The 27,878-nt window shown below is 38.0% G+C and overlaps 1 protein-coding gene and 1 non-coding gene across 2 annotated transcripts; one reads left to right on the forward strand and one right to left on the reverse strand.

Moving 5' to 3' along the window:
* Positions 1 to 22,956: 22,956 nt before the first annotated feature.
* LOC142180408 (small nucleolar RNA R71) lies at positions 22,957 to 23,061 on the reverse strand. Its single transcript, XR_012709033.1, has one exon. It is a non-coding gene; the product is annotated as a small nucleolar RNA R71 (small nucleolar RNA).
* Positions 23,062 to 23,121: 60 nt separating this feature from the next.
* On the forward strand, positions 23,122 to 24,339 carry LOC142180125 (uncharacterized). Its single transcript, XM_075251055.1, has 3 exons — positions 23,122 to 23,230; positions 23,741 to 23,922; positions 24,055 to 24,339. The coding sequence occupies exons 1-3, from the start codon at positions 23,122 to 23,124 to the stop codon at positions 24,337 to 24,339; spliced, it is 576 nt and encodes a 191-aa protein (XP_075107156.1).
* Positions 24,340 to 27,878: the final 3,539 nt, after the last annotated feature.

The raw sequence follows: 27,878 nt of genomic DNA on the forward strand, positions 1-27,878 counted from the left end.
GACCCAAAATCCAACTAGTCATGATGGCACTTAACCCGAACCCGCTAGGTAAGCCAATCTAATAATAATCCAATTTCAAATGAGATTTATTGGGAAAATAATGATGAAATAACTTTTTTACAATAACCCAAGAACTGGTAGTACAAATCATGAGCTTCTAAGACTTAGTGTTTATAAATATGGTATGAAATGAATACATCATCTGTTCAAAATGTACATAAACAAAGTTTTATAAATCTAAAACCACCATGAACGAGAGCAGCTATAACCGGAATGCAGGTTCATCTTCAATGCCAGTTCACACCATACACAGCAACATCAACATCCAAAATCTGCACGTAAGGTGCAGAAGTGTAGTATGACTACAACCAACCCCATGTACTCAATAAGTAACAAACCTAACATTAGGTTGAAAGCAGTGACGAGCTTGAACACCGGTCATAGTCCAACACCAACAACCAAGAACAATTCGTAACGATATAATGAAAATCTTACAAATAATACTCAAATATATGATGCTAAGATCGTTCACAGTTACGAAAAATAGGCATGCTTCTCAAATATAACAGTAAAACCCAAATCTTTCACCGAAATCACCAAAATGTGAGTATATCAGAAAAACTATGATTTTTCCCAAAAACATTTAACAACAGATAAAATGTTTCATTATCAGATGGCATAAGGAAAGTACATCTCTATGCCTACATGACAATGTGCATGTGAAGTCATAATGTCACAATACCGTACAACATGAGGAAATACATCTCTATGCCTACATGCCAAGTATGCAAGTCAAGTGTAATGCACCACAGTGATAAACTCATGTGCTCTTGCTCTCGGAGCAGTCAACCTCACTCAGGATGCTCAATCACTCAGTCCTCCCAGTCACTCGGCACTCGCACTCAGTAGGTATATGTGCTCATTGCTGGTATGTCAAACTCCTGAGAGGCGGATCCTGTCCAAGCACTAATATAAACCAATCATGGCATGAATCAATAAAGCATGCTGCGGCGTGCAGCCCGATCCCATAAATATCACTCACAATCAGGCCCTCGGCCTCACTCACTTATCATCCTCTCCAGTCTCTCGGCCTCACAAATCTCATGCCAATCAGCCCAACAATGATAACATGATGTGATAACAGAGACTAAGATATGATATGCAAATGAATGAATATGACTGAATATGTAACTGCAATTTAAGCAAATAACTCAACAGCAGAGATGACCCCAGTGGGTCCCAACAGAATAAGCATATAGCCTAAACATGATTTCTAACATGATTCACAGCTCAATTCCTCTAACACGTAGAAATTTCATGGATAGAAATAAGATTAGGTAACTACACAGTATCACAGAATCAACCGAGTCATAATTCACAAGGTGCAGGCCCACACGCCCATCACCTAGCATGTATGTCACCTCAACACCAAACACATAACACGTATTTAGGGTTTCATACTCTCACCACAAAGTTTAGAAGTGTTACTTACCTCGAACCAGCTGAATCTAATGTCGTACAAGCCAAACAATACTCTAAAAATACCATTATGCGCGTATCGACCTCAAAATGGCTCGAAACTAGCCAAAAGCAACTCAAGAACATCAAATAATGCCAAAGGAAACAAACTCAATCAATAAAGGTCGAATTTTTAATCAAAAGACCAAAGTCAACCAAAACGTCAAACCCGTGCCCGCAGCTCGGAACTCGACAAAGTTCACAAAATCCGACAACCCAATCAATCATGAGTCCAGCCATACTAGTTTCACTCAAATCCGACTCCGAATCGATGCTCAAAACTCAAAAATTCACTTTATGAAATTTTAGACAAAACCCCCCAAATTCACTTTGAAAAAATCAACCAAATGCCAAAAACGAGGATAGATTCATGAAATATAATCAAAACTGAGTAGATAACACTTACCCCAATCCATATGGTGAAAATCACCTCAAAAATCATTCTAATCTGAGCTTCATAGCTCTAAATATACTAAAATGAACAAAACCCTCGATTTATAGCCTCTGCCCAGACCTTTCGCATCTACTATCACTGAGCCGCTTATGCGACATTGCTTTTGCGACCAAAATCATGCTTCTGCGAAGAACCACTGGAATCTCGCCCATCGCACCTACGGAGAAATCACCGCTTCTGCGACATCACAGGTGCGATGCAAAACGTGCATCTGCGCACAAGTCCCCCTCCTTTGCCTCAACCATCGCATCTGCGATAACATAGATGCGGCCCAAAACTTCGAATTTGCAGACTCACATTTGTGTCCATACTTCCGTAGATGCGGAAACAACAGTACCAACACTTCTTCTACAATGAAACATAAGACAAAAATGATCTGAACCACGTCTGTAACTCACCCGAGCCCCTCGGGACCCCATCCAAATATACCAACAAGTCCCATAACATAACACAAACTTACTCGAGACCTCAAATCACGCATAACAATAACATCAAAAGCACGAATCGTGCCTCAAATCAACTTAATGAACTTTGAGTCTTTTAACTTCCAAAACTTGTGTTGAACCACATTAAATCAGCCCGGAATAAAATCAAATTTTGCACACTAGTCCTAAATGACATAACGAAGCTATTCTAATTCCCGAAACCACAATCCGAACCTGATATCATCAAAGTCAACTCCTGGTGAAACTTATGAACATTCCAAACCTACAAATTTCAAACTTTCACCAAATGGTGTAGAAACCTTCTAGAAATATCCAAATGCAAATTCCGGGCATACGCCCAAGTCCAAAATCACCATTCGAACCTAAAGAAACAATCAAAACTCCGATCCGAGGTCAAATACCTAAAAGTTAAACTTGGTCAACTCCTCCAATTTAAAGCTTCCTAGTTGAGAATCATTCTTCCAAATCAATATTGAATCATCTGAAAACCAAAAATGACGATTCACGCAAGTCATAAAATATCATACAGAGCTACTCAAGACTTCAAATAGTTGAACGGAATGCAAATGCTCAAAACGACCGGTTGGGTCGTTACATTCTCCCCCACTTAAACATACGTTAGTCTTCGAACGTGTCTAGAGTCATTCCAAAACAATCAAATCGCCGTGTAACCTTACCATGCACATACCCAGGGGTGATCCCACATCACCCCAATCCATATAAGCCTAACAACACAACCTAACTGAAGATCATTACTTTAACCTTAGTCCGTAAGCCTTAGAAACCAATTTCCATCATCCGTACTCCTTACAAGACCGGAATCTCGTACCTACACACTGTATAAGTATGAACAAGATATATCAAGCCATAACTATAGATGCAACAATTAAATCATCCAAAATACTCCAATACATAAAACTAGAGTTATAATTCACAAACAATCATCAATACACCAAATTCATCAAACCCTAAAGAGAACTACTCCATAGACATGGAGCAATTCATCAATAGTTTAATTAAAGTATAGAAAAACATAAATTTGATCCAAACTCGTGTCTTGAGTGAGGAAGGAATGATGAAATCCTTATGCTTTTGCTCCTCCAACTCCTCCTTAGCCTCCTTAGGTCAAAAGTATGTCAAAAGTACAGAAAATAATGCTTTTCCATGTATTTATACCAAGTTGGGTCAGGCCCAAACAAAACCACCTTCTCCTAGCCGAAATAGAATATTTACTTTGTAAAATTTACACAGGCGCACCGCATGGGGCGACGTGCCATCCGGGGCATTAGTAGGGAAATCCAAATAGTCAACATCTATTAGACAGAAGAGGATTGCACAAGCACGGCGCCCCATGCGCCGCGGCAGTGGGGAATTATCAGAGTACAGACCAAATTTCATTTTTTGACGTCCAGACTTGGTCCTCGACCCCCGAACACGATCTCGGCTTAATCCCTTGGTCTTTTACTCAGACTTCAAAGCTTCAAATCATTCAAATTCATTCCATAATATCTACATAGCTCGGAATCACTCATACAAGGCATAAAATACACAATAAGTGCAAAACACTATCAGTTAAAGCTCAAGCACAAATAAACTGCAGTGAATTAGAGTGCGATAAGCGACTAAAACACGTAATTATAGTCTGCCATCACCTTTATGCTCACATCGACGTTAAAACCGAAAACAATCACTATACAACCCAAACTTATCCAAAACTCATTAGAATTTTACCAAACTTTGTGGACATGTCCAAAATCATCATTCCAACTTATTGGATTAATTAAAACCCGATTTCGAGTCCGTTTACCAAAAAGTCAAACCTTGATCAACTCTTCCAACTTAAAGCTTCTAAAATGAAAATCATTCTTCCAAATCAATCCCGAATCGCTCGAAAACCAAAAATAACCATACACTCAAGTCATAATACATAATATGAAGCTACTCAAACTCTTAAACCATCTAATGGAACGTTAAAGCTCTAAACAACCGGTCAGGTCCTTACATTCTCCCCCACTTAAACATACATCCGTCCTCAAACGTGCCAAGAGTCGTTCCAAAGCCATCAAATCGACATATAACCTCACCATACACATAGCCATGGGTGATCCCACGTCACCCCAATCCATATAAGCCCGACAACACTACCTAACAGAGGATCCTTACTTCAACCTTAGTCCATAAACCTTAAAACCAAATCCCCAACATCTGGAACTCATTATATGACCCGATTCTTGCATCTATGCACTGTATAACTCTGAACAAGTTGTATCAATCCATAACCATATCTCAAGACATAATCACATGATATACGACATAACTCAAATACTCATAGAAATAACTCCCGACCGCAACAGTTGCTCGATAACTAACCCGACACCGGTAACAAACCTCATATCAACTAAAACCTTATTTTGAACCTTCGTGCACTGCCAATGATGAAAGAAACATACAGAAACCCAAAACCACCCATCAGATTAACAAGTCGTGGAGCTCTCTTGCTCGATAAGAACCCAAAGCCAAATTCTAAGCCGACTTCTAAAATTATTTCTCCATACATACTTTAATCAAATCTGATAGTACCCAGTCTAGGTCCAATGACCTCATCTCATCCAACAAAACCATTCTATTGACATGCCACACCAACACAAACTAAAGCCACAAACTGTGCAATCCGTGCACCAATAAGCAACAATTCAAATGTACTCAACCATGGAAAGTGACTCAAATGAGACAACCATCCCGCAAGCTCAATAAGTACCACCACAACGCAATGCTAAGAACCCATCGCACATAGTAGAACCAAAGCACACGGATCTAACATAAAGGATCATATCCCAACATAACTCTGTTGCAATGCGTGACCCTATCCAAACACTGGACCTATGAAATACCTCAAGCCACAATGCTCAAAATCAACAACCACGCGTAATTCGACATCAAGTACACGAACTGCATGACCATAACCATGGAGAAGCAAATAACACAATATACCACAGCCCGGAAAGACCATAACCAAGGCGCAATCAACCATTCCACACCCCAATCACCATCTAGCTTGAATTCCGCTACAAGGCCCAAAGAGAATCGCACCATATGTGTACATAACCCACGAATCACAACCCTTTGTAGCATAGAAGAGGAATTCATAGAACATATTAGAACATGAACAAGCTCAACTCTAACCGAATGACTCGCCCCTCAACACTAACTGTGCTGAGTCAAGAAATCCGACCCGGTGTAGAATACACATCCTCATTGGGACTACCAATGGACCCCCAAATCAACTTTGGTCATCCCCAGATAGATAAATAACCCTCCAAAAGTCTACAATGCCCTAACTATAACACATACTACCAGGTGTTGACGGCCAATTTTGACCCTCTCTTTTAAATTTATTTATTTATACTTAATAATTTACAATAAGTATTTTCAAAGTATTTTTCAGTAATGAATATCTACTTTTTAAATTAACCAAGCATTAATTTCAAAATTAATCACGTAATATTAACATTATGTAGTTACAAATATATTTACTATTTTAGGATTATTAAAAAATAATTTCTGTACGAAGGTTCTATATTTAATTTAATAAATTATTTCTTTAAATTTTTATTTAATTAGTTTACTATTTCAATAATTAAAAATTAATGTCGTAATAAAGTATTTTCACAAATAATTAATTAATTGCAATAATTAGTAGCATTTAACAATTATAATTTTTACTACATTTTATGAAAATAAATAAGTTTATATAAATTAATTTCAAAAGGGATAAATACTAAAAGGCTATGATTGCAATTCCTTAACTAATTACAAAGTAGCTATTAGTTAAATTATTTTAGACCAAATTCAAAGCCCAATCCGGACCTGACCCCGTCCAAACACCCCATCTCATTCCAAGTTGGCGATCTCCGTCACACTCTCTTTGCCAATGAGATCATGCCACATCACCATTATCTCCAACTCACAAAGAAAACAAAAACGAATTTGGGTCGTTGGTCTATCTTATCAACGGTCCGCATTTAATCTTTATTTTTCTATTTTTTTCTTTAGCCTTATAAGACTCAATCTCAGCCGTCCAAACCCAGAGATCCGACGACCTTCATATTCCCTCATTTAAAATGTTTTAATCATAAAATGTTAGGACCGCTAGATCTTTCCCTGCCTCTTTAATCTAGAGACCAATCGGTCTAACACCTAAACCCTAATTCATTCGTATCTTTCACAGTCGCCTCCCCTTTCCTCTTTCATCCTCATCCTCTCAGACCACCATGAACATCAATTAATAAAACCTTGCAAAAATTCGTGCCAGGTCGTGAAATCTCTCATCAAATCACCCTTTCTTGCTTCCCTAGCCAGAATCCAACTGTTATTTCCCCTTTTAATCACTGAATCTGTATCATCAGAGTCCAATCTCTCAAGCTTGAAATACCATTCTGTCTTTGCTTTCAAATCAAACTCAGAAAATCACGTTTTTGTCTCTAGGCTATGAAGAAAGTTGTTTTCTTTTATTTTTTGTTGATAGATATTCAGAACCCCAAATCTGAAAACCCTAGACCAAATCATGCAAGGGTCAAATCTCTGAAATATCCTCTGTTTTGTTAAATATATGGCACGCATGAGTATATCTCAGAATGTAATCATGGTTATTCGAGGTTCAGAGGTCAAACACACTAACCTCTGGACATTGGAGCTTTATACGAAGGTCCTTTCCTCCAACGGTCAATATCTTCCCCATCAAGTAAAATCTTCGATGTTTGTCCCTCTACTCTTTTCTGATTTCACTCATATTGCTCACATCATCAACTAATCGTCATCTTCCACTATCTAATTTGAATTCTGTTTAAACCCTAGAGCCTTAAATGGCACTATAAATAGGGCTTTAATGTTATCACCTAACATCACGGACCAGCCACCTAACACTGAAGAAAAACACACACAAACACTAAGAAATATAGGACTCAAAGCCTAGGTTTTCTTACTGTTCCTTTCTTTTTGCTGAGTATTGTCGTTGGTTCAAACTTGGGGTTTTTGGGGTCTTAAGTAACTAAGAAAGAGCTTCATTTAGTCTGCTGCTCTAAAAAAGGTCAGCACATCTCTCATTCTTCTCTTTTGTTCATTTTCCTTGAATATTACAATTATGCTAGTTATATTCTGAGTATTACTATTGATTTATGGTGTTCAATATGTAAATGTTTATGTTTGTTAGTTTAATGGCTACTTGTGATTACTTGTCCTTCTTTGAGTCTTTAATCGATGACTAATTAAACCATAATTGATTCCATCTTATATTTTTTCTTGAGTTTCCGACAGTCTACATGTTTAAGTTATTATGTGTTCTTGTTCATAGCTTTCATTGACCTACAATAGCCTTTATCCTTATCTGTTGCATCTTTGTAGTATATGAGTCTTAAAGTTGAGCTTATTATCTGATAACTATGACTAAGATGAATCCGAAGGTGTTCAAGTTTATATCCTCTATCTCTTAACCATAAATATAAACTCTAAGTGTTTTATATGTTTTCTTCTATACTTGGGTTTGAGTTGCCACTATGGTCTTTTATTTTGTCTAGTTGTTTTTGCTTTTGTTGACCTACTCTTATTTGAATTAAACTTTATTCTCTTCTCTTAGTAGTCAGTACACAACTGTTAAGACTAAGTTATCTTTCCTCATAACATGTTAGGCTTATTTCCCTTTCTTTGTTATAACGACTGATAACATGTTAGGCTGAACTTAATTGTTTTCTTGGTTAGTCAACATCTTCAATTGCATGCTCACTTGGTATCATACATCGTATCTCTAATACTTTAGGGTTATTATCGACCTTTGAGAACTAACTTGCATTTTTATCTTTTAAGATTGTCTTCCTTAAAAAGATCTAGTCACTCTGCTATAACCAAGTGATAACTTGTAAAAATAGAAGCATGATCATTTTCATATTCATATACTAACCTAGACTTAAGTTTGAGTTGAGCCTGTTCTAATGCAATATCTTTCCTTTATCTGTAACTCCCTCTCTCATGACATGTTTAATCCAATAATATAAATGTGTAAAGTTTCCCCTGTCTGCATAAGATCATTACTGTATTTGAAATGTTTAAGTAGCTAACTAAATACTGCATGTTCTTGCTTAGCTCCTAATTTTATACCTTGTCCAGAATTGCCCTAGTCCTTGCTCTCCCGTTAATTTTAAACCAAACCTAATCCCTAAAGTCTCGTAAGGACCATTGTTGATGCTATCTGAACTTGATGATTTGTTTGAAGCTAACACTATTAGGAGTATGATTCTGCAAAAAACCTTAAGGATTCCATGTTGTAGTCTGTAATTTGTAGACATATTGAGAAAGTTAATCATGTCCTATATATCTTTGATAATCTCTGTATCAGTTGAGTCATTGTTGTTAGCTTTGCCTTTCCTAGGAACATTGTTCTGCTCTCATGTTCAAACCCTTGTAGTATGCTTATGATGCCTCCATTCTTCACCTGTATGTGTTTCAAAGTCAAATCTTTAGAATTCATGTGATATATGTTTGTTTGGTAATCTAATGTGGACTATATGCTCTTATGTCAGGAGGGGAAGTATATATTTTATGGTAGGTAATGCTATAGCATTTAATTTACATTGAAAGGGCCTCATTGGTATTTAAACCCGTAAGGAAAACATGTTGTTAGTAATTATGGGTATTTGGGAGTGGAGTTCGACTTTAGGTTGGGCTGCCCTCCCCGGCACAAGCATTGCCTTGGGCCTTGAGTCCCTTGGGAACTTTGAAGTGTCGGGGAATTCAAAGGGAGCATTGACCTTGAGTGAAGTTTTCTCCTTACCCCTTAATTCGTTGACACATTTAATTCTTTGGGGGTTTAATGTTTAATGACAACGAAAGGTTTTCAATGTGAATTATTTGCTAAGTAGAACCATCACATTAATATAATTTTCCACAATATTGATTATTTTCTTGCTCCAATTATTTGTTCATGTACATGTCTTATATATTTTGAATATCTTGAGAATGTGGGATATACTTCTAATGACCTTCTTGTATACTTTTTGGGCATGTATACATTTGGGTCTACTGAGTTCCTAACGAATTCAGGCCTAAACCAGCTTTGCTGCATCTTTGAAAAGTCCAGTCCGCTATGGTCGCACCTCTTAAATTGTTGGGCCTACATTATTGAGGCCCAGTCATCATACTTCAGTCTTCTCTCCCTTACTTCTTTTGTTACTGCTCATTATTTCCATAGCTTAACTTACTACTTTCATTATTTTTCGCTTACTGCTTTTGTTTCCTTATCGTATTTCATTATCATGTATTTAACACTCATATATTAGATTATGTCTTTTATCTTCATGCCTTATACCACATGAAACATAGGCAAACTCTGACTAATATAGGACTTAAAGGGGGAATAGCTAGTAATTAATCTTCGTCTCCCGCTAATTATAACTTGTTGTACATTCACCCTTTTTAAAAGTTTTTTGAAGCCCGGGCTCTAACCAAAAACATCAGCCCGTTTTCAAAAGGAAATTAGAAAAGAACCACTCATTTTTACCTACATGGAATGAAATCAGATTTTCTCATAAAAGCAATAAGGTACTATCGCCTCAAGTGAGTTTTCAAAGATCGCTCAATTTTAGATTTTCAAATCAAGATACATTTAAAATCACTCTCTTACAAACATCTCTTAGAATCATACAAACATCTCTTAAAATCATTCAAACATCCATTCTCTAAGTTTATTACTTCAAGCCTTAAAATATGGACTACTTTTAGAACTCTTTTAACCTTCAATAACTCTTTTGTAATCCCACATCCCTTCTAAGTCCTACATATATACTTCCTTTAATATATAGTAAGCCATGCCTTAGTAGTAATTAAGCATAGTATAAATATCTGATTGCTTAAAATTGGTCTAAGTCCTATGGAGCTATCTTAGGTAGATTTTAAGGGGTGCCAAACATCTTCCCTTTAGAAGAATAAAAACCTTACCTATAATCTCACCGGTTTGCAGACCTATAATAAACATAACTTAATAATTAAATATGTATCCTAGTATGTATTTAAATATTAGGTGGCGACTCTCTTTCATCAACAACAGAGAAACCATGAGTTGAATCCTGTCTTGATTAGTGCAGAATAGGGTGCAACACCAGGTGACTAACTTTGGCCACATCTTCATAGTCCACAACTACGAAACAATCTGCTTCTGAGAACTCTCAGTCTCCAAATCCATAGAACACATGAATCACCATAGCTGATCCCAACTCCACCACTCGAATGACTAACACATCTCTCATACATAATCATCCCCACGAGAAATACCTCTATAATTCTTCCATACCACATAGCAAAATCTAAACATCAGCAGCCGATCAACCAGATGAGTACAGCAATACCAATGAAGCATCTGTAGGTCAAAACACAATATGCCTTCTGAAATACGCACCCTTCTCAGGCAATACCAAGTAGTAATAGCATTCATCTAGTCATCTGAAACCGTCCATATTGTCTAAGAATTCATGACCTTCCCTTCAAAACTGAATCGTGACCTTGCACATGCAAATCTCAATCCCACACAACACACCGCATTTATCATGCCATCATATGAAAAGCACGAGAATCTCATAATCAACTCTGAGTCACCAGTAAAATACATACCTGATCAGTCAGAAACCTTCCATTTAATCCCATCCAGGAGAAAATCATAATACGCAACATGCACCTCACGCCGGTAGGAAATATCCATCTCAAACCGTGCTAGAAACAATTGAGAACTCTAAGAAATCCATATGCACATAACTAAGCCATCAGAACTAAATCTCTCTAACTCAACCAAGCCATGCAGGTCGTCAAACCCAAGAGTATTGCCACAAAACACCTATAGAGACTCACCACATCATAAATACCCAAAGAATCGATCATACCATTACTGTGTTGATCCAACCTACTACCATGTTGTCCTATTTCTCTGAGTTCCTTCCGAATTACCCTCAAGGTGATACTTCTCCTTGCCAGAACACCACAATACTTACCCAAAGCTCACCGCAAGAGACCCTAGTATAACACCACACCACCCTAAGGTCCATAAGTCGATGTATTCCCTTTTTAGCACCCCAAAAGTACCATAATCGAGACACCCACTCTGAGGAGACCTTCTGTAAATTTAAAGTTGTTCCTTTTACCTTTCTGATACTGAAATGTAGAATCCATAGTGATACAGAAATACTGTGGGTCTCGACACCATCCAATGCAAATCCCAGATTCTAGCCATATACCAATCTGAAAAATCCTCAAATGCCACATATGAACCTTGAATCTATTAGAAACTTCTCGAGAGTCATTCACTCAGCTCAAATATCAATTGCACCACCCAAACGGGCCAAATAACTTGTGCCCTATTAGCAAGACAACACCCAAAGAAGTAACTCCGCCTTAATGCAACCGAGCAAATTCCTACTCCATGCGTACTACATCCTTCCCGAATAGCAACTCAATCATTCCATGATTCCCATATATCTATAAAGTGTAATACACCATACATCTAGAAATTTCCCTGGTTAAGTCATCCTCAAAACCAGCCTCTGCAAGTCACAATCAATCCACAAGTATGCCTCAAACCGAAACCAATACAACACGTAACCATGCAATCAAATTGCTGATAGCAGACTCTCCCATTTAGCTCAAAGCCATAGATCATGCAGTCACATCATACTCATCATATAGCCATCCAACCACTCGTCAAGCCTCAAATTCCATTCATAGGGACACTACCACTCATATAAGTCCAAAAGCATGTTCTCACACAACCAGAACTACCGAGCCTAAGCTCCGGTCCAAACCCTGCCTCAATTCCTTTAGACTAGCCCATCACCAAAACATAGAAGACACATCTCGCACCTCATCCATAGAATTCCATCAAGTCGTCGATGTACAACTGATACCGAGCGCTCACATGCGCATACAAGTGAGTGGAAGAATTCAAAGAGATACGCTTAAAGCTGAATCAATGTCTCACAATAAGGAAAGAAAGATAGGAATTTTATCCTAAATGTCCTGTAGCCTCTCGAAGATAGGTATGGATGTCATCATACTGATCCGCAAGACTCTCCTAGACACTTGCTAATGACTCATGGAACCTATGAACCTAGAGCTATGATGCCAACTTGTCACGTTCCAAAATCCAACTAGTAATGATGGCACTTAACCCCAACCCGCTAGGTAAGCCAATTTAAAAATAATCCATTTTAAATGAGATTTACTAAGAAAATAATGATAAAATAACTTTTATACAACAACCCAAGGACTGGTAGTACAAATCATGAGCTTCTAAGACTTAGAGTTTACAAAACTGGTATGAAATGAATACATCATCTGTTTGGAATGTACATAAACAGATTTTTATAAATCTAAAACTACCATGAACAAGAGGCAGCTATAACCGGAACGTAGGCTCATCTTCAATGGCAGCTCCCACCATACACAGCAACATCAACATCTAAAACCTGCACGCAAGGTGTAGAAGTGTAGTATGAGTACAACCGACCCTATCTACTCAATATGTAACAAGCCTAACCTTAGGTTGAAAGTAGTGACGAGCTTGAGCAATAGTCAGAGTCCAACACCAACAGCCAAGAACAACTCATAATAATATAATGTAAACCGTATAAATAATACTCAAAGATATAATGCTCAGCTCATTCACAGTTACAGAAAATAGGCATGCTTCTCAGATATAATAGTAAAACCCAAATCTTTCGCCGAAATCACCAAAATGTGAGTATATCAAAAAAGTTGCGATTTTTCCCAAAAACTTTAAGATGCTTCATTATCAGATGGCATGAAGAAAGTACATCTCTATTCCAATATGACAATATGTGAATTCATGAATGTCACAATACCGTACAACATGAGGAAATGCATCTCTTTGCCTACATACCAAGTATGTATGTCAAGTGTAATACACCATAGTGATAAACTCATGTGTTGTTGCTCTCAGAGTAGTCAACCTCACTCAGCATGCTCAATCACACAGTCCTCCCAGTTACTCAATCCTTCAAATCACTCGAAACTCGCACTCGGCACTCACAATCAGCACTTGCACTTAGTATGTACTTGCGCTCATTGTTGGTATGTCAAACTTCAGGGGCGGATCCTACCCAAGCGCTAATATAAGCCAATCATGGCATGAATCAATAAAGCTTGCTACGGCGTGCAACTTGATCCCATAAATATCACTCAATCATCATCCTCTCCAGTCTCTCGGCCTCAAAAATCTCATGCCAATCAGCCCAAAAATGATAACATGATATGACAACAAGTGATAACAGAGATTGAGATATGATATGCAAATGAATGAATATGACTGAGTATGTAACTGCAATTTAAGCAAATAACTCAATAGCAGAGATGACCTCAGTGGGTCCCAACAAAATAAGTATATAGCCTAAACATGATTTCTAATATTATTCACAGCTCTATTCCTCTAACACGTAGAAATTTCATGGATAGAAGCAAGATTAGGTAACTACACAGTATCAAAAAATCAACCGAGTCATTATTCACACGGTGCACGCCCACACGCCTGTCACCTAGCATGTGCGTCACCTCAACACCAAATACATAACACGTATTCAGGGTTTCATACCCTCAACACCAAGTTTAGAGGTGTTACTTACCTCGAACCAGTCGAATCCAATGTCGGGCAAGCAAAACAATACTCTAGAAACACCATCCCGCTCCTGCGCCTGAACCATCGCTTCTGCGATAATGCAGATGCGGCCCAAAACCTCGCATTTGTGATACTCCCAAACACATCCCTTTTCCGCTCTTACGACCAATATTACGCATATGCAGACTCACATCTGTGTCCATACATCCGCAGATGCGGACACAGCAGCACCCGCACTTCTTCAGCAATGCAACATGAGACAAAAATGATCTGAACCACGTCCGTAACTCATCCGAGCCCCTCGGGTCCCTGTCCAAATATACCAATAAGTCCCATAACATAACATAAACTTACTCAAGGACTCAAATCACACATAACAACATCAAAACCATGAATCACGCCTCAAATCGAACTTAATGAACTTTGAATCTTTTAACTTCCAAAATTCGTGCCGAACATATCAAATCAGTCCGGAATGAACTCAAATTTTGTACACAAGTCCCAAATAATATAACAAAGCTATTATACTTCCCGGAACCACAATCTGAATCCGCATATCATCAAAGTCAACTCCCGGTCAAACTTATGAATATTCCTAACCTTTAAATTTCCAACTTTCGCCAAATAGTGCCAAAACCTTGTAAAAATATCCAAATGCAAATTCCGGGTATACTACCAAGTCAAATATCACCATCCAGACCTCACGGAACCATCAAAACTTCGATCCGAAGTCAAATACCTAAAAGTCAAACTTGGTCAACTCCTCCAACTTAAAGCTTCGTAGTTGAGAATCATTCTTCCAAATCAATCCCGAATTAACTGAAAACCAAAACCGATGATTCACGCAAGTTATAAAATATCATACGGAGCTACTCAAGACTTCAAATATATTAACAGAATGCAAATGCTCAAAATAACCGATCGGGTCGTTACAACTCCCATGTGGATTGGTATGTGTAGATCAGATTGCACGGTGCAACGATATTTATGTGTGGATTGGGTTGCACACCAAACGGGGTTATGTTGGATATGATTCCTTGTGCTCATTTTGTATGTTTTGTTTCTCCCTTGTGGGATGGATTCATAGAATTATGCTCTTATTGTTGTATCTATTAAACTTGTTAGATAGTTCCCTTATGGTTCTCTTTTCATTATTGATCATATTTGAGCTGTTGCTTATTTGGCACACGGATCGTGTCGTATGAGGTTCTTAATGGTATTTGATGTGTCCTACCGGTCGAGCATCTTGTATTGGGTGAGACGAGGTTATTGGACCTAGGATTAGTGCACTCAGATCTGTATAAGGTATGTTTGGACTAAGACTACCATTAGTCAATTCAAAATTTGACAATGGTTCTTGTCAGTCGAGAGAATTTCATGACTTGTTGTGTTAATGGGTGATTATGAGTTCATGCACACTTTTTTATTCATTGCGGCATTATGAAGGTTTGGAAAGAGATTTTATTTGTTATGAGTTATATTACTGATATCGGGTTTGGTAATAAGCAACCATTATGGTCAGAAAATATTGCTATGGGCATATGAGCGATAGAGTACATCATGTGGTTACATTTTGGGAGTATACTTATGGTTTGATGCAGCTTGTTGAGATTGATGCAGTGTTTATAGATAATAATTTGACCTTATAAGGAGTTTCAGAAGTTGGAATTTGGTTCTAAGGCTTGTAAGCTAAGGTTGAAGGAAGAATTATCAGGAAGGATTGTGTTAATGAGCTTATATGGTTTGAGGTGACGTGAGATCAGCCACGAGTATGTGTATGATGAGTTATACAGTGATTTGGCAGCTTTGGAACAGATCTTGGCACGTTCGAGGATGAATGCATGTTTAAGTGGGGGAGAATGCAACGACCCTACTTGTTGCTTTTGAGCCTTGGAATTAAATTTGATTGTTTGAGACTTTGAGTATATTCATATGATGCATTATGACCCATGTATATGGTTGGTTTCGATATTCGAGAGATTCAAGATTGATTTTGGAAAGACAATTCTCCATTTGAAAACTTAAAGTTGGAAGAGTTTACTAAGGTTTGACTTTTGAGTAAACGATTCTAAAATTGGGATTTGATAGTTTCAATAGATTTGTATTGTAATTTTGGACTTGGGCGTATGATCAGATTTAAATTTGGATATTCCTAGAAGGTTTTGGCCCTATTTGTCAAAAGATGGCAATTTAAAGAATTGGAGAGTTTATAGTTTTGATTGGGAGTTGACTTTGTTTGTATCAGACCCAGATTATTGTTTTGGGACTTGGAATAGGTTCAGTTGATGCATCGGAGCTTGTGTGTGAAGTTTGGTTGATCCGGAATGTCTAAGTGTGATTCGGACATGTTCGATGAAATTTGGAGGTTTGAAAGTTAAAAGAATGAATTTGATCTTCGATTCTTGCTTTTGATGTCATTTGTAGTATTCCGAGCATTCACATAAGTATGAATAATGTATTTAAACTAGTTGGAATGGTTGGATGGGCTCTTGTGAGGATCGAGTGTGTTTTAGAGTGGTTTCAGACCATTTCGGTTGAGTTTTGCACAACTGATGTGATGGTCTATTGCAGTGTATCACGATCATGGAGCAAGCGCGGAGAAGGATTTTTGGCAGTTTGGAATTCGTACATCACATTTGCAGGATAAGGCTCACTTTCACGGAGTATTGTAGGAGATGGCCACCGCGTTCGCATGTCTGGCTTTACGTTTGCGAAGAGTTGGAGCATTCATGTCTTGTCCCTCACGTTCGCGTAGTTGAGAGGCCAGTTGGCCTTCTCGTTCGCATGGTGTTTGTCGCGTTCGCGTAGAATTTTTCAGGGGAAGTGATTGATTTGTGATTTATGATCGCGATGGTTGTGCCGCGATCGTGAAGAGGACTGCTGGGCAAAGTATATAAGTTGCCATTTTTGGGCTTTTATCCATTATTTCATATGTTGATCCCTAGACTTCGAGAAAAAGAGGTTTTGAAGAGCAATGTTATTACTACTTGCGGTTTTTGTCTACACTATAAGAGAGTGTATTTTAGATATTTGAGTACTGATTTGGACTCGATTTTGGAAACTAATTATATATTTGGACTTTGCAGGTTATGGATCATCTAATTTTGGTATTTGTTTTTGATTTCTGGCATACGAGCCCGGATTAACTTTTGTTTACCTTTTGGGAATCCTTCAAAGATCGAATCTTTTTGGATTAGGATCGCTTCCTATAGTATTGTTGACTTCCTTGGATGATGTTTAGCTTGTATTTTCATGATTGGAGTTCTAGAGCGAGGTTTTGACGTGATTTGAGGTTGAAGACTAGCCTGGATGAGTTAATATCTTTCCTAGGTTTGTATTGAGGGTATTTTCCCGTTAGTTGTGATAGTTGTGACAAGAGTGGATTGCTCTAGTGGTGAGCACCTTCCAATTGTAACCAAGAGGTTATGAGTTCGAGTCACCCCAAGAGCAAGGTGTGGGGTTCTTGGAGGGAGGGAGCTGAGGGTCTATCGGAAACAGCCTCTCTATCCCAGGGTAGGGGTAAGGTCTGCGTACACACTACCCTCCCCAGACCCCACTAGTGTGATTATACTGGGTTGTTGTTATTGTTGTGATACTTGTTATATGTTGATGGTGACATATATGCGAGATGATGAGAGTATATGTGTGCATCGTTGTTATTCATAATCCAGATAGATCTTCTGCTGTTATACGCCTTGTTTTGCTATCATACTTATTCGATATCTTATTTTCTCCAATTGTATTACTACGTGAGCTATTATCTATGCTAGAAATTATGTTTAGGTTATCTACTTATTTGTTTGAGACATGATAGGGCTATTTTTGCTATGTTGAGCTATTTGCCTTAGCCGTAGTTATATTTTTCAATCATAATATTATATCTGCATGTTATATATCTATCTATGTATACCTTTTATATGTTATCTTACATGGTGATAGTATCCTTGAGTGTGATACGAGGTTGAGCTGAGTTGTGACATATTGGTATATTCTGTGTAGTATATTAATTATGATAGTATGAGATATTGGCATATTGAGATTTGAGCGGACTGATGATTGATCTTGGGTCATAGAACCGTGTTGATATTTATTGTGAGGTGACTTTTGCGTCAAGGCCCCATATTGGGCTGAGTGACATTGATTGTTGAGTATTGATATTGATTGAGAGGTGACGCTTGCATCAGACCCCATATTGGGTTGAGAGAAATTGATCGTTGACTTTTGATCTGATCAGCACTTGGACTAGAATCCATTCGTCCGGAGTCAGGTGATAATCCTAGTTACTTTGGGTCCTGTGAATGCAGCCACTTAATATGTGCTTAGTGAGCGACTTATATCAAGCACATGTGCAATACTGAGTGTGTGTGTGTGGTGATTCAAGGGTATTGTGTTAGGCACCGTGAGAGTGCTGAGAGTATAATTGAGGGGTACTTATTCCAGGCACTAAGAATGTGCTGAGATTGTGTGAACTTGATGACTTAACTGTGAAATTGTTGATTTGGCATGCATATCTGACATGCTGACATAAAGTTATATTTTCCTGGTGTTAATTGATATGTGATGTTTCTACTTGATATTTTGGAGCTTGAAATCACTATTTAGCTTGATAAATCCCTATTTAAGTGATTTCAGTGAAAAGGTAGATATCTTGACTGGTATTTCAGAAAAGCATATTTCTCTTCTTATTGTGTCAGAGTTGAGCCTGTTATTATTTGAGCTGCTTTTCTCTATATGTCATTATTCTGTTGTTATTATTATTGTTGACTGTTGAAAGTGAGCATCGGACTTTGCCAACCTCGCCACTGCCTTCTCTGAGGTTAGACTTGCTACTTATTGAGTACATGAGGTCGATTGTACTCATACTATACTTTGCACTTCGTGTGCAGATCTAGATATCGCTAATAGCGATGGTGGTAGTGAATTGTTTATTCAAATTTGCTTGGTGAGTTCTAGGTAGCATTGTAGTTCCGTTCGCAGGCCTTAAAATCCCCTCCTTTGTCGTTGTTCTTACTGTTTAGTTTTTTGGACAATATTATATTTTGTTCAGACTTGAATTTAGTATTCTATAGAGCTCATGCACTTGGTGACACCGGATTTTGGGTGACTTTAGTTGTATCGTCATTATGACTTCATTTATTTATTCTATTTCGCTTTTTGAGATTATTTCTTGTTATTATCAAAGTTTATTCCGTATTTTTATTGTTGGCTTGCCTAACAAACGATGTTAAGCGTTACTACTACTTCGATGGAATTTTTGCTCGTGACATGTTCCATGTATATATATAAGTTATAACTCAACTACTTCGTAATATATAAACATATTGACCAATTTAGATATAACATCCCGTGATATCTTCGTGCACGTTTATTCGTTACCATAGTATGTAAAAGCTGCTGTGTACTTTGCACAAATGACTCAACCTTCACGTGTCAATAAAATTGTGGTCCCAATATCTTTGAAAAAATCTTAACAAACTCGTGATCAGTATTACTCTGTATTTCTTTTATGTATGTAAAGATTGAAAGGAGCTAGGGGACGGGACCCTTACAACATAAAAAGTCTGAAAATCTTCAACTGCACATGCTACTCCACTAAAATCGCCTTTTTCTAATGTGGATAAAAAGTGTACTATTACCTAGAGGAAGTAGAGGCACTATTTGGGCGTTGTACTCCTTCGTTCCTTTCGATATATTAGTCCAGTATATATTCATTTTAACAAATCAAGAGAGAATTAATTACTTTTTTTAATTTTACCTTTGTCATTAAGTAATTATTTATCGAAGCTAATTTGGGTACTAGTAGTCAAATTTAGATTTTTAAAGTACCATTGATAAAGACAATTTAGAAAATAATCATTTAATTAATGTTTTTTTTTATAAGAGGAGTGCAAAATACAAACTGAACAAGTAAAAGAAACCGAGGGAGCGAGATCAAAATCATCTACGGCAACTTGGATGCTCAAAGAAGCGTCGCAGCATGTACTAATTTTTTCTAGCTATTAATATAATCATGCTATTTACACAAATTACTTTCGTATACTTGGGGTTACATCCTTCCGTTGTGGATTCAAAAACTTTCTCAATCAGATAGGGCCGTGTATAATTTGATAAATACCGAATTACCGTACCGAAATCAAAAATTTTAATATTTGATATTCGATATTTTGGTATTCGGTTTAAGTTTTAAAAAATATTGGTATTCGGTATGGTATTTGGTATTTTAAAATAAAATACCGAAATACCGATACCATACCGAAATATATATTATATTACACAATACACATATTATTAATTATAATATAAATATAAAAATCTAAAATTTTACTTTCCTTTATTCTCTAACTTCATCAATATCTAAGCAAGTAACAAGACATTTTTAATGATCAAATTTATTCTTTTATGTACAGTTTTCTCTCTCTGGGTTGATATTCGCTAGTTTTGGACAAAATTTTTGTCAACAAATGTTTTTAGTTTTGTACTTTTGAGTACTTTAATTTAGAATATTACAGTCTATGACTCTATGCACTAGTTAGTATTCAAACCGAATAAACCGAAGTTACCAAACCGAATAAACCAAAACCGAAAGGAGAAAAATCGAACCATACCGAATTTAATTAGGTACGGTATTGGTATTGCATTTTAAAAAACCGAATACCGAAAATACCGAACCAAAATGTCTAAATACCGTACCGTACCGACCGACGAACACCCCTAGTATTAGAAAATATCCCACTTTGTAGACATGTTTTATGTGCGAAAAGATAAAAATAATGTCACATAAAATAAAACAACAACAATGACGGCCCAGTAATATCCCACTAGTCGGGTTTGGGGAGGATAGTGTGTACGCAGACCTTATCCCTACGCCGAGGAGTAGAGAGGCTGTTTTCGAAAGACCATCGGCTCAAGAAGACGAAAAGAGATAATTTCAGTACCACCAACAGATACCATAGGAAAAATAATATCATGAAAACCAGAAAATAGATGCAAAGCAAAATCGATACAGTAAATGATATTTAGCTAAAAGTATATATATTTATATGTATATCGCCTCATGTTTTACTCGGTGTTTCGTGGATTTCGGATGTAAGATGTATTGATTTATGTTAATTCGTGGTGTTTTAATGTGTAGGAATCATCTGGATGCAATATGGGGGGAAAGGTGCGAGATTAGAGCCAAAACGAAGAAAAATAGGAAATGTTGAATTCCAGCGCCACATGCAGCACCCCACGCCACTTGTGGCGCCATTTACAGAATGTTTAGCAGGCCAGCGCCAGCGCCCCACGCTGCCCTAGATGCTGGTAACGGAAATTTCTCCAACTTTGCTCGGGATAAGGTTATTTCGGCCCTAGACCTACCCAACTCGTATAAAAACAAGACTAAGCCTATTTTGAGAGGGGAGACACCACTTTGAAGGAAAAGTACACACGAAAAACATTCGTGGGCGAGGATATCTTAGTTTTCTTCATCTTTTCTTAGTATTTTAAATTATCCAACACTTATGAAATTGATTGATATTATTATGAGTGGCTAAAACCCATAGTTTTTGGGTTGTGATTTAGCCATGAATATTGTTGTTTAATGTTGACTTAACCTTAATTATAATTCACCAATATATGGTTGTTTCTTATATTCTGTGATTAATTGCTTAATTGCCTGGCCAACACTTAGGTTCTATTTACTATTTATGATATGCTTGGGAAAGCCATATTTAGATTAGAGAAGAATTGAAGAGAGCACGATCTTAACTCTGAGGGGGGCGGATTTGTGGTTAGGATAGGAATATACCTAGTCATCATGCTTAATTAAATATCATAATCTTAATGCATTCTTAATAGATTGATTTCATAGGAATATATGTGTTAATCTATTTTGAATAGGCGAGTAGTACTTCGGGAGAAGGCTACGAGAGAAATTGTTCGATTAATTAGCAACCATGAGTGAATTGTATGAAAGTGAGAGTTAAGTAGGACACAATAGGATTGGTGAATCGATCACAACCATGGAATATTTGTATCTACTGAATACATAACAACCATTTTGGTGCTTGATAATTTAGTTACTAGTTAGAATTATTATTTAGTATAATCACACTTTTGAACTCGAATTGGCTCGACTGAATAACAATCTTGGTGAATTTAGTGGGTAGTTAATACAAGTCTCAGTGGGTTCGACACTCGACTTATCATTTTATTACTTGTACGACCACGTATACTTGCGTGTGCGTTTTGGAGCAACAAGTTTTTCGATGCCGTTGTCGGGGACTTGACTATTGACTACTTTCTAGTTTTTGCTTTAATTGTTTATTTCGTCAAGTCTAACGTTACTTGATTGTTGCTCTTCTCTCAGAAACTTTGATTGAATGCGAAGCGTCCGAAGCCAGGATAGACTTCAAGGCTTTGACCCCGAACCTGAGAGAATATTTCACAAGAGGTTGAGGGAAGCAAGGGCCACAAATAATCTTCAGTCACTTGTTCAATTTCCTGTGAACATTGCAGAGGAGCAACACATGGCTATTCAGGAGGTGGCAATGCCTAGCATTGCTAATGTCACCTCCAGCATTGTGAAGCCCAGAATCACTGGGTACTTTGAGCGGAAACAGAGCATGATCCAGCTACTACATGCGAATGGGCAGTTTATGGGTCTTCCACACGAGGATCCACAACAGCACATCCTGAACTTCTTGGAGATTAGTGATACTAATATCACTAACGGAGTCACTCCAAACTATGTGAGGCTCACACTTTTCCCGTTCTCTCTGTTGGGCGAAGCAAAGCGATGGTTGAAGGCGGAACCAGCTAGTTCTATTACATCATGAAATGATCCGGCGAGGAAATTTTTGGCAAGGTTGTTCCCTTCAGGCAAAACTGTAAAGATCAGAAGTGAGATAGTCGCCTTCAAACAGAAATCGGGGGAGAGTTTATACTCAGCTTGGGAGAGGTTCAAGGGGCTACTCAAAGACTGTCCTCATCACAATCAGACAAACGAAGTGTTAGCTCACACTTCCATAGAAGGGCTACATCTTGAGACAAAGATTATGGTAGATGCTGCAGCTGGAGGTCAAGCGTTGGAGAAAAGCTTTGATGAGATATATGCGTTATTGAACAAATTCTCCAAAAGCAATCCTGATTGGCAACGAGAGATGGGCATACATACAGTGCAAAACCTGCAGGGGTTCTCGATTTAGATGTCATCTCTGCATTATTAGCGCAGATTTCCACATTGACCAACCAAGTCAATCAGATGACCTTGGCTATTAACAAGCAATAAGCCCAGTGCAACAGGTTCAATTGTTTTGTGAAGTATGTGGAGAGGGTCACACGAGCGACTTATGCCCAGTTAATCCAAAGTCTGTTGTTTTATGGGAAATGCAAATAGGGGCTAGACAAACCAGTATGGGAACACTTACAATCCTAACTAGAGGAACCACCCCAACTTCTCTTGGTGTGGAAACCAAGGTGTTCAGAATTAGTACAGGCCACAAGCACCTCAACAACAATATAGACTACCTCAGGTTGAACAACATACAAACTCGACAAGTCACCTTGAGGAGATGATGAAGAGATTTATGGCTGACCAACAGGCCCAAGCAGTAGCGATGAGAAATTTGGAGCGACAAATGGGACAACTTGCCAGTGCCTAAAATACTTAACAAGCTGGGGCTCTTCCAAGTGATACCGAGCCTAATCATAAAGCTCAAGTCAATGTGATTACCTTGAGAAATGGAAGAGTGTTAGAAGAAGTTCCAAAGAAAAATAAGTATACGGCTAGTCCTGAAGGAGAATTAGTTCCCAAGCCAGTTGAGGAGAATGAGAAAGAGAACAAAGGATCAGAGCCAGTAATTATGACAAGGCCGCCACCTCCGTTTCCACAAAGACTGCAGAAGCAAAAAAATGATGCTAAGTACAAGAAATTCTTATATATTTTGAGCCAAGTGCGTGTGAATTTGCCTTTGGTGGAAATTTTGTAGGAAGTGCCCAAGTATGCAAGGTATCTCAGAGATATTGTGGCAAACAAGCGAAGACATACAGAGTTTGAAACAGTTGCACTTACTGAAGAGTGCAGTGATAGAGTTCAGAGTAAACTTCCTCCTAAGTTGAAGGATCCTGGGAGTTTCACAATTCCTCTATCTCTTGGAAAACAAGAAGTTGGTAGATCCCTGTGTGATTTAGGGGATAGTATAAATTTGATGCCATCCTCTTTGTTCAAGCAACTCGGATTGGGGGTGCTAAGACCTACTACAATTACTTTATAGTTAACAGATATGTCACTAGTTATGCCAGAAGGAATTATTGAGGATATGTTAGTTCGAGTGGGAAAGTTTATTCTTCCTGCTAATTTTATTGTTCTTGATTACGAGGCAGATGAGGAAGTGCCCATTATTTTGGGGCGACCATTCTTAGCTACTGGTGGAGTGATTATTGATGTGAGGGAAACGAAGTTGAAGATGAGAGTTGACGATAAGGAATTCACTTTTAACGTGTACAAGTGTCACGACCCAAAATCCATCTAGTCGTGATGGCACCTAACCCAACTATCTAGGTAAGCCAATTAACCACTAACCAATTCTAATAATAATTAATAAAGAAATATAAGTAAAGAAAATATCTAAATCTTATGCATTCCCCAAGGACTGGTAGTACAAATCATGAGTTTCTAAGAATAAAGTTTACAAAGCTGGTATGAAGTAAATACATCATCTGTTTGAAAAGTACATAAACAGAGTTTTATGAATCTAAGGCTACCATGAACAAGAGGCATCTACAACCGAAACACATGTACATCTTCAGATCCAGCTCCCAACGAACACAGCAACATCAGCAGCCAGCATCTGCACGCAAGGTGCAGAAGTGTAGTATGAGTACAACCGACCCCATGTACTCAATAAGTAACAAACCTAACCTTAGGTTGAAAGTAGTGACGGGCTTGTACCAAGGTCGGGTCCAACACCAATAGCCAACAACAATTTATAACAACATAAAGCAAGTAATAAAAGAAGTAACTCAGAGACAAAATGCTCAGCTTAATCATGATTTCTGAAAATAGTTCTGCCCCTTTCAAGTATGTCAGTGAAAACCAAAATCATTTACCGAAGTTGCCAAAATATATGAGCAAGTTTGAAAACAGAGAGTTTCCCAAAAATCCTTTCAATAATAATTAAAAATTCTCATTTTCTTTCCAGATAGCCAGTGTAAAACAAATGCATCACTATGCCTATAAATCAACATGTGTGAGAAGTCATGAATGTCGTAATACCGTACAGCATGAGAAAAATACATCTCTATGCATGTATGTCATGTGTGCATGTCAATGCAATGTATCTCAAAGATGAACTCATGTACTCACACTCTCAGAGTACTCAATCTCACTCTCTCACACATTTCACTCATCAGGCTCAATCACTCGGTACTGTATATGGCCAATCCGGCCCAGGGAAGATCCATCCCGGATTATACACATCAACTGATCATCAGTCATTCAGTACCGAGTAGGGCCAATCCAGCCCATGGAGAAGATCCATCTCCAGGTATAAAATTGTTCGGACAAGATCCAGGTCCAGGAAAGATCCATCCCTCAATAATATCAACCGTGCTCACTGGGGGGGGGGTGCAGACACCGGAGGGGCTCCTTCAGCCCAAGCGCTATAATTCGCACGGACAACTCATGTGCCATAGTATCATTATCAGAATCAATCAGGACCTCGGCCTCACTCAGTCTCAATCTCTCTAGTCTCTCTCTCGCGGGCTCACAATGTCATAAAACTAGCCCAAAAATGATGATATGATGTATCAATAAATAACAACAGAGACTGAGATATGATATGAATATGAATGTGTATGACTGAGTATGTAATGCAATAAAAGCATATAACTCAACAACAGAGATGATCCCAGTGGGTCCCAACAGAATAAGCATGTAGCCTAGGCATGGCTTCTAACATAAATCACAGCTTGATAACTCTAGTACGTAGAGATTTCACATAAGTTCAGGTAACTACACAGTACCACAGAACTAACGGAGTCACAGTTCACACGGTGCACGCCCACACGCTTGTTACCTAGCATGTGCATGATCTCAACACCAAACACATAACATGTATTTTCAGGGTTCATACCCTCAGCTCCAAGATTATAAGAGTTACTTACCTCGAACAAGACGAATCCAATGTCGAGCAAGTTGAACAATGCTCCAGAAATTCCATTCTGCGTGTATCAACTTCTGAACAGCTCGAATCTAGTCACAATTAATTTGATTCAGTACACACAAATCATAGGAATTAATTTCATATCAAAATACTAATGTTTTCCGACAAAATCCAAAATCACACTACAAAACTTGCATGTGGGGTTCACGTCTCGAAATCCAACGAAACTCACAAAATTTGACAAGCCATCCAATTACAAGTTCAACCATACTAATTTCACTCAATTCCGACTCTGAATCGATGTTCAAAACTCAAAAAATCATATTATGAAACTTTAGGTCAACACCCACAATTTCCTTTTTAAATTCATTAGTCAATTGATAAAAATGAAGATAGATTCATGGAATAAAATCGCAAGGGAGTCAATAACACTTACCCCAAGTTTTGTGAAAAATTTCCTCTCCAAAATCGCTCAAACCGAGCTCCAAATTCCGAAAATGGGTGAAAATAACGAAACCCCGAATTTAAGGCTTCTGCCTAGCGACTTTCGCATCTGCGGTGGAAAAGTCGCATCAGCGACATCCGCTTCCGCGGACGAAGGTCGCTTCTACGCGCGTTGGTCTACTTCTGCGCCCTTCTCTTCTACTACTGTCTTGTCGCACCTGCGACCATCGCAGCCGCGAGCCCATTTCCGCAGGTGTGATCACACCAGAACCAGAAAATTTCCAGCCTTAGCCAAAACTTCCAAAATCTCCGAACCTCGTCCGAAACTCACTCGAGTCACCCGGGACCTCATCTCAATATACCAACAAGTTCCATAATATAACACGGACCTACTCGAGGCCTCAAATCATATCAAACAACATCAAACGGCGAATCGTACCTCAAATCAAAATCTATGAATTTTGAACTTTCAAATTCTATATCTTGTGCCAAAACACATCAAATCAATCCGGAATGACTTAAAAATTTGCACACAAGTCATATATGACATAACAGACCTATTCTAATTTCCAGAATCGGATTCCGACTCTGATATCAAAAAGATAGCCTCCCGGTCAAACATTCCAAAAATTCAACTTTCGCAATTTCAAGCCTAATTCCACTACGAACCTCCAAATAATTTTTCGGACATGCACCTAAGTCCAAAATCACCATACAGAGCTATTGGAATCATCAGAATTCAATTCCGAGATCGTTTGCACATAAGTCGATATTCGGTCTACCTTTTCCAACTTAAGATGGCACCTAACCCGATTTAGTATACACAAATCATAGGAATTAATTCCATATTAAAATAATAATATTTTCCCACAAAATCCAAAATCACACTCCAAAAATTTCCCGTGGGGCCCACATCTCGAAATCCAACAAAACTCACAAAATCCGACAACCCATCCAATTACAAGTTCAGCCATACTAATTTCACTCAATTCCGACTCCGAATCGATGTTCAAAATTCAAAAATTCATATTATGAAACTTTAGGCCAACACCCACAATTTCCTCTTTAAATTCATCAACCAATTGCTAAAAATGAAGATATATTCATGGAATAAAATCACAAATGAGTCAAGAACACTTACCCCAAGTTATGTGAAATAATTCCTCTCCAAAATCGCCCAAACCGAGCTCCAAAATCCAAAAATG

This window comes from Nicotiana tabacum, chromosome 4 (assembly GCF_000715075.1).
Source record: "Nicotiana tabacum cultivar K326 chromosome 4, ASM71507v2, whole genome shotgun sequence".
Taxonomy (NCBI): domain Eukaryota; kingdom Viridiplantae; phylum Streptophyta; class Magnoliopsida; order Solanales; family Solanaceae; genus Nicotiana; species Nicotiana tabacum.

Excerpts from the sequence above, each read along its gene's own strand:
- LOC142180125 (XM_075251055.1), top strand. The coding sequence starts at position 23,122 with ATGGTAGATGCTGCAGCTGGAGGTCAAGCGTTGGAGAAAAGCTTTGAT. Across the intron at positions 23,231-23,740 it reads TGATTGGCAACGAGAGATGG|CTGGGGCTCTTCCAAGTGAT; the intron begins GCATACATACAG and ends ATACTTAACAAG. Across the intron at positions 23,923-24,054 it reads AGAACAAAGGATCAGAGCCA|GAAGTGCCCAAGTATGCAAG; the intron begins GTAATTATGACA and ends GAAATTTTGTAG.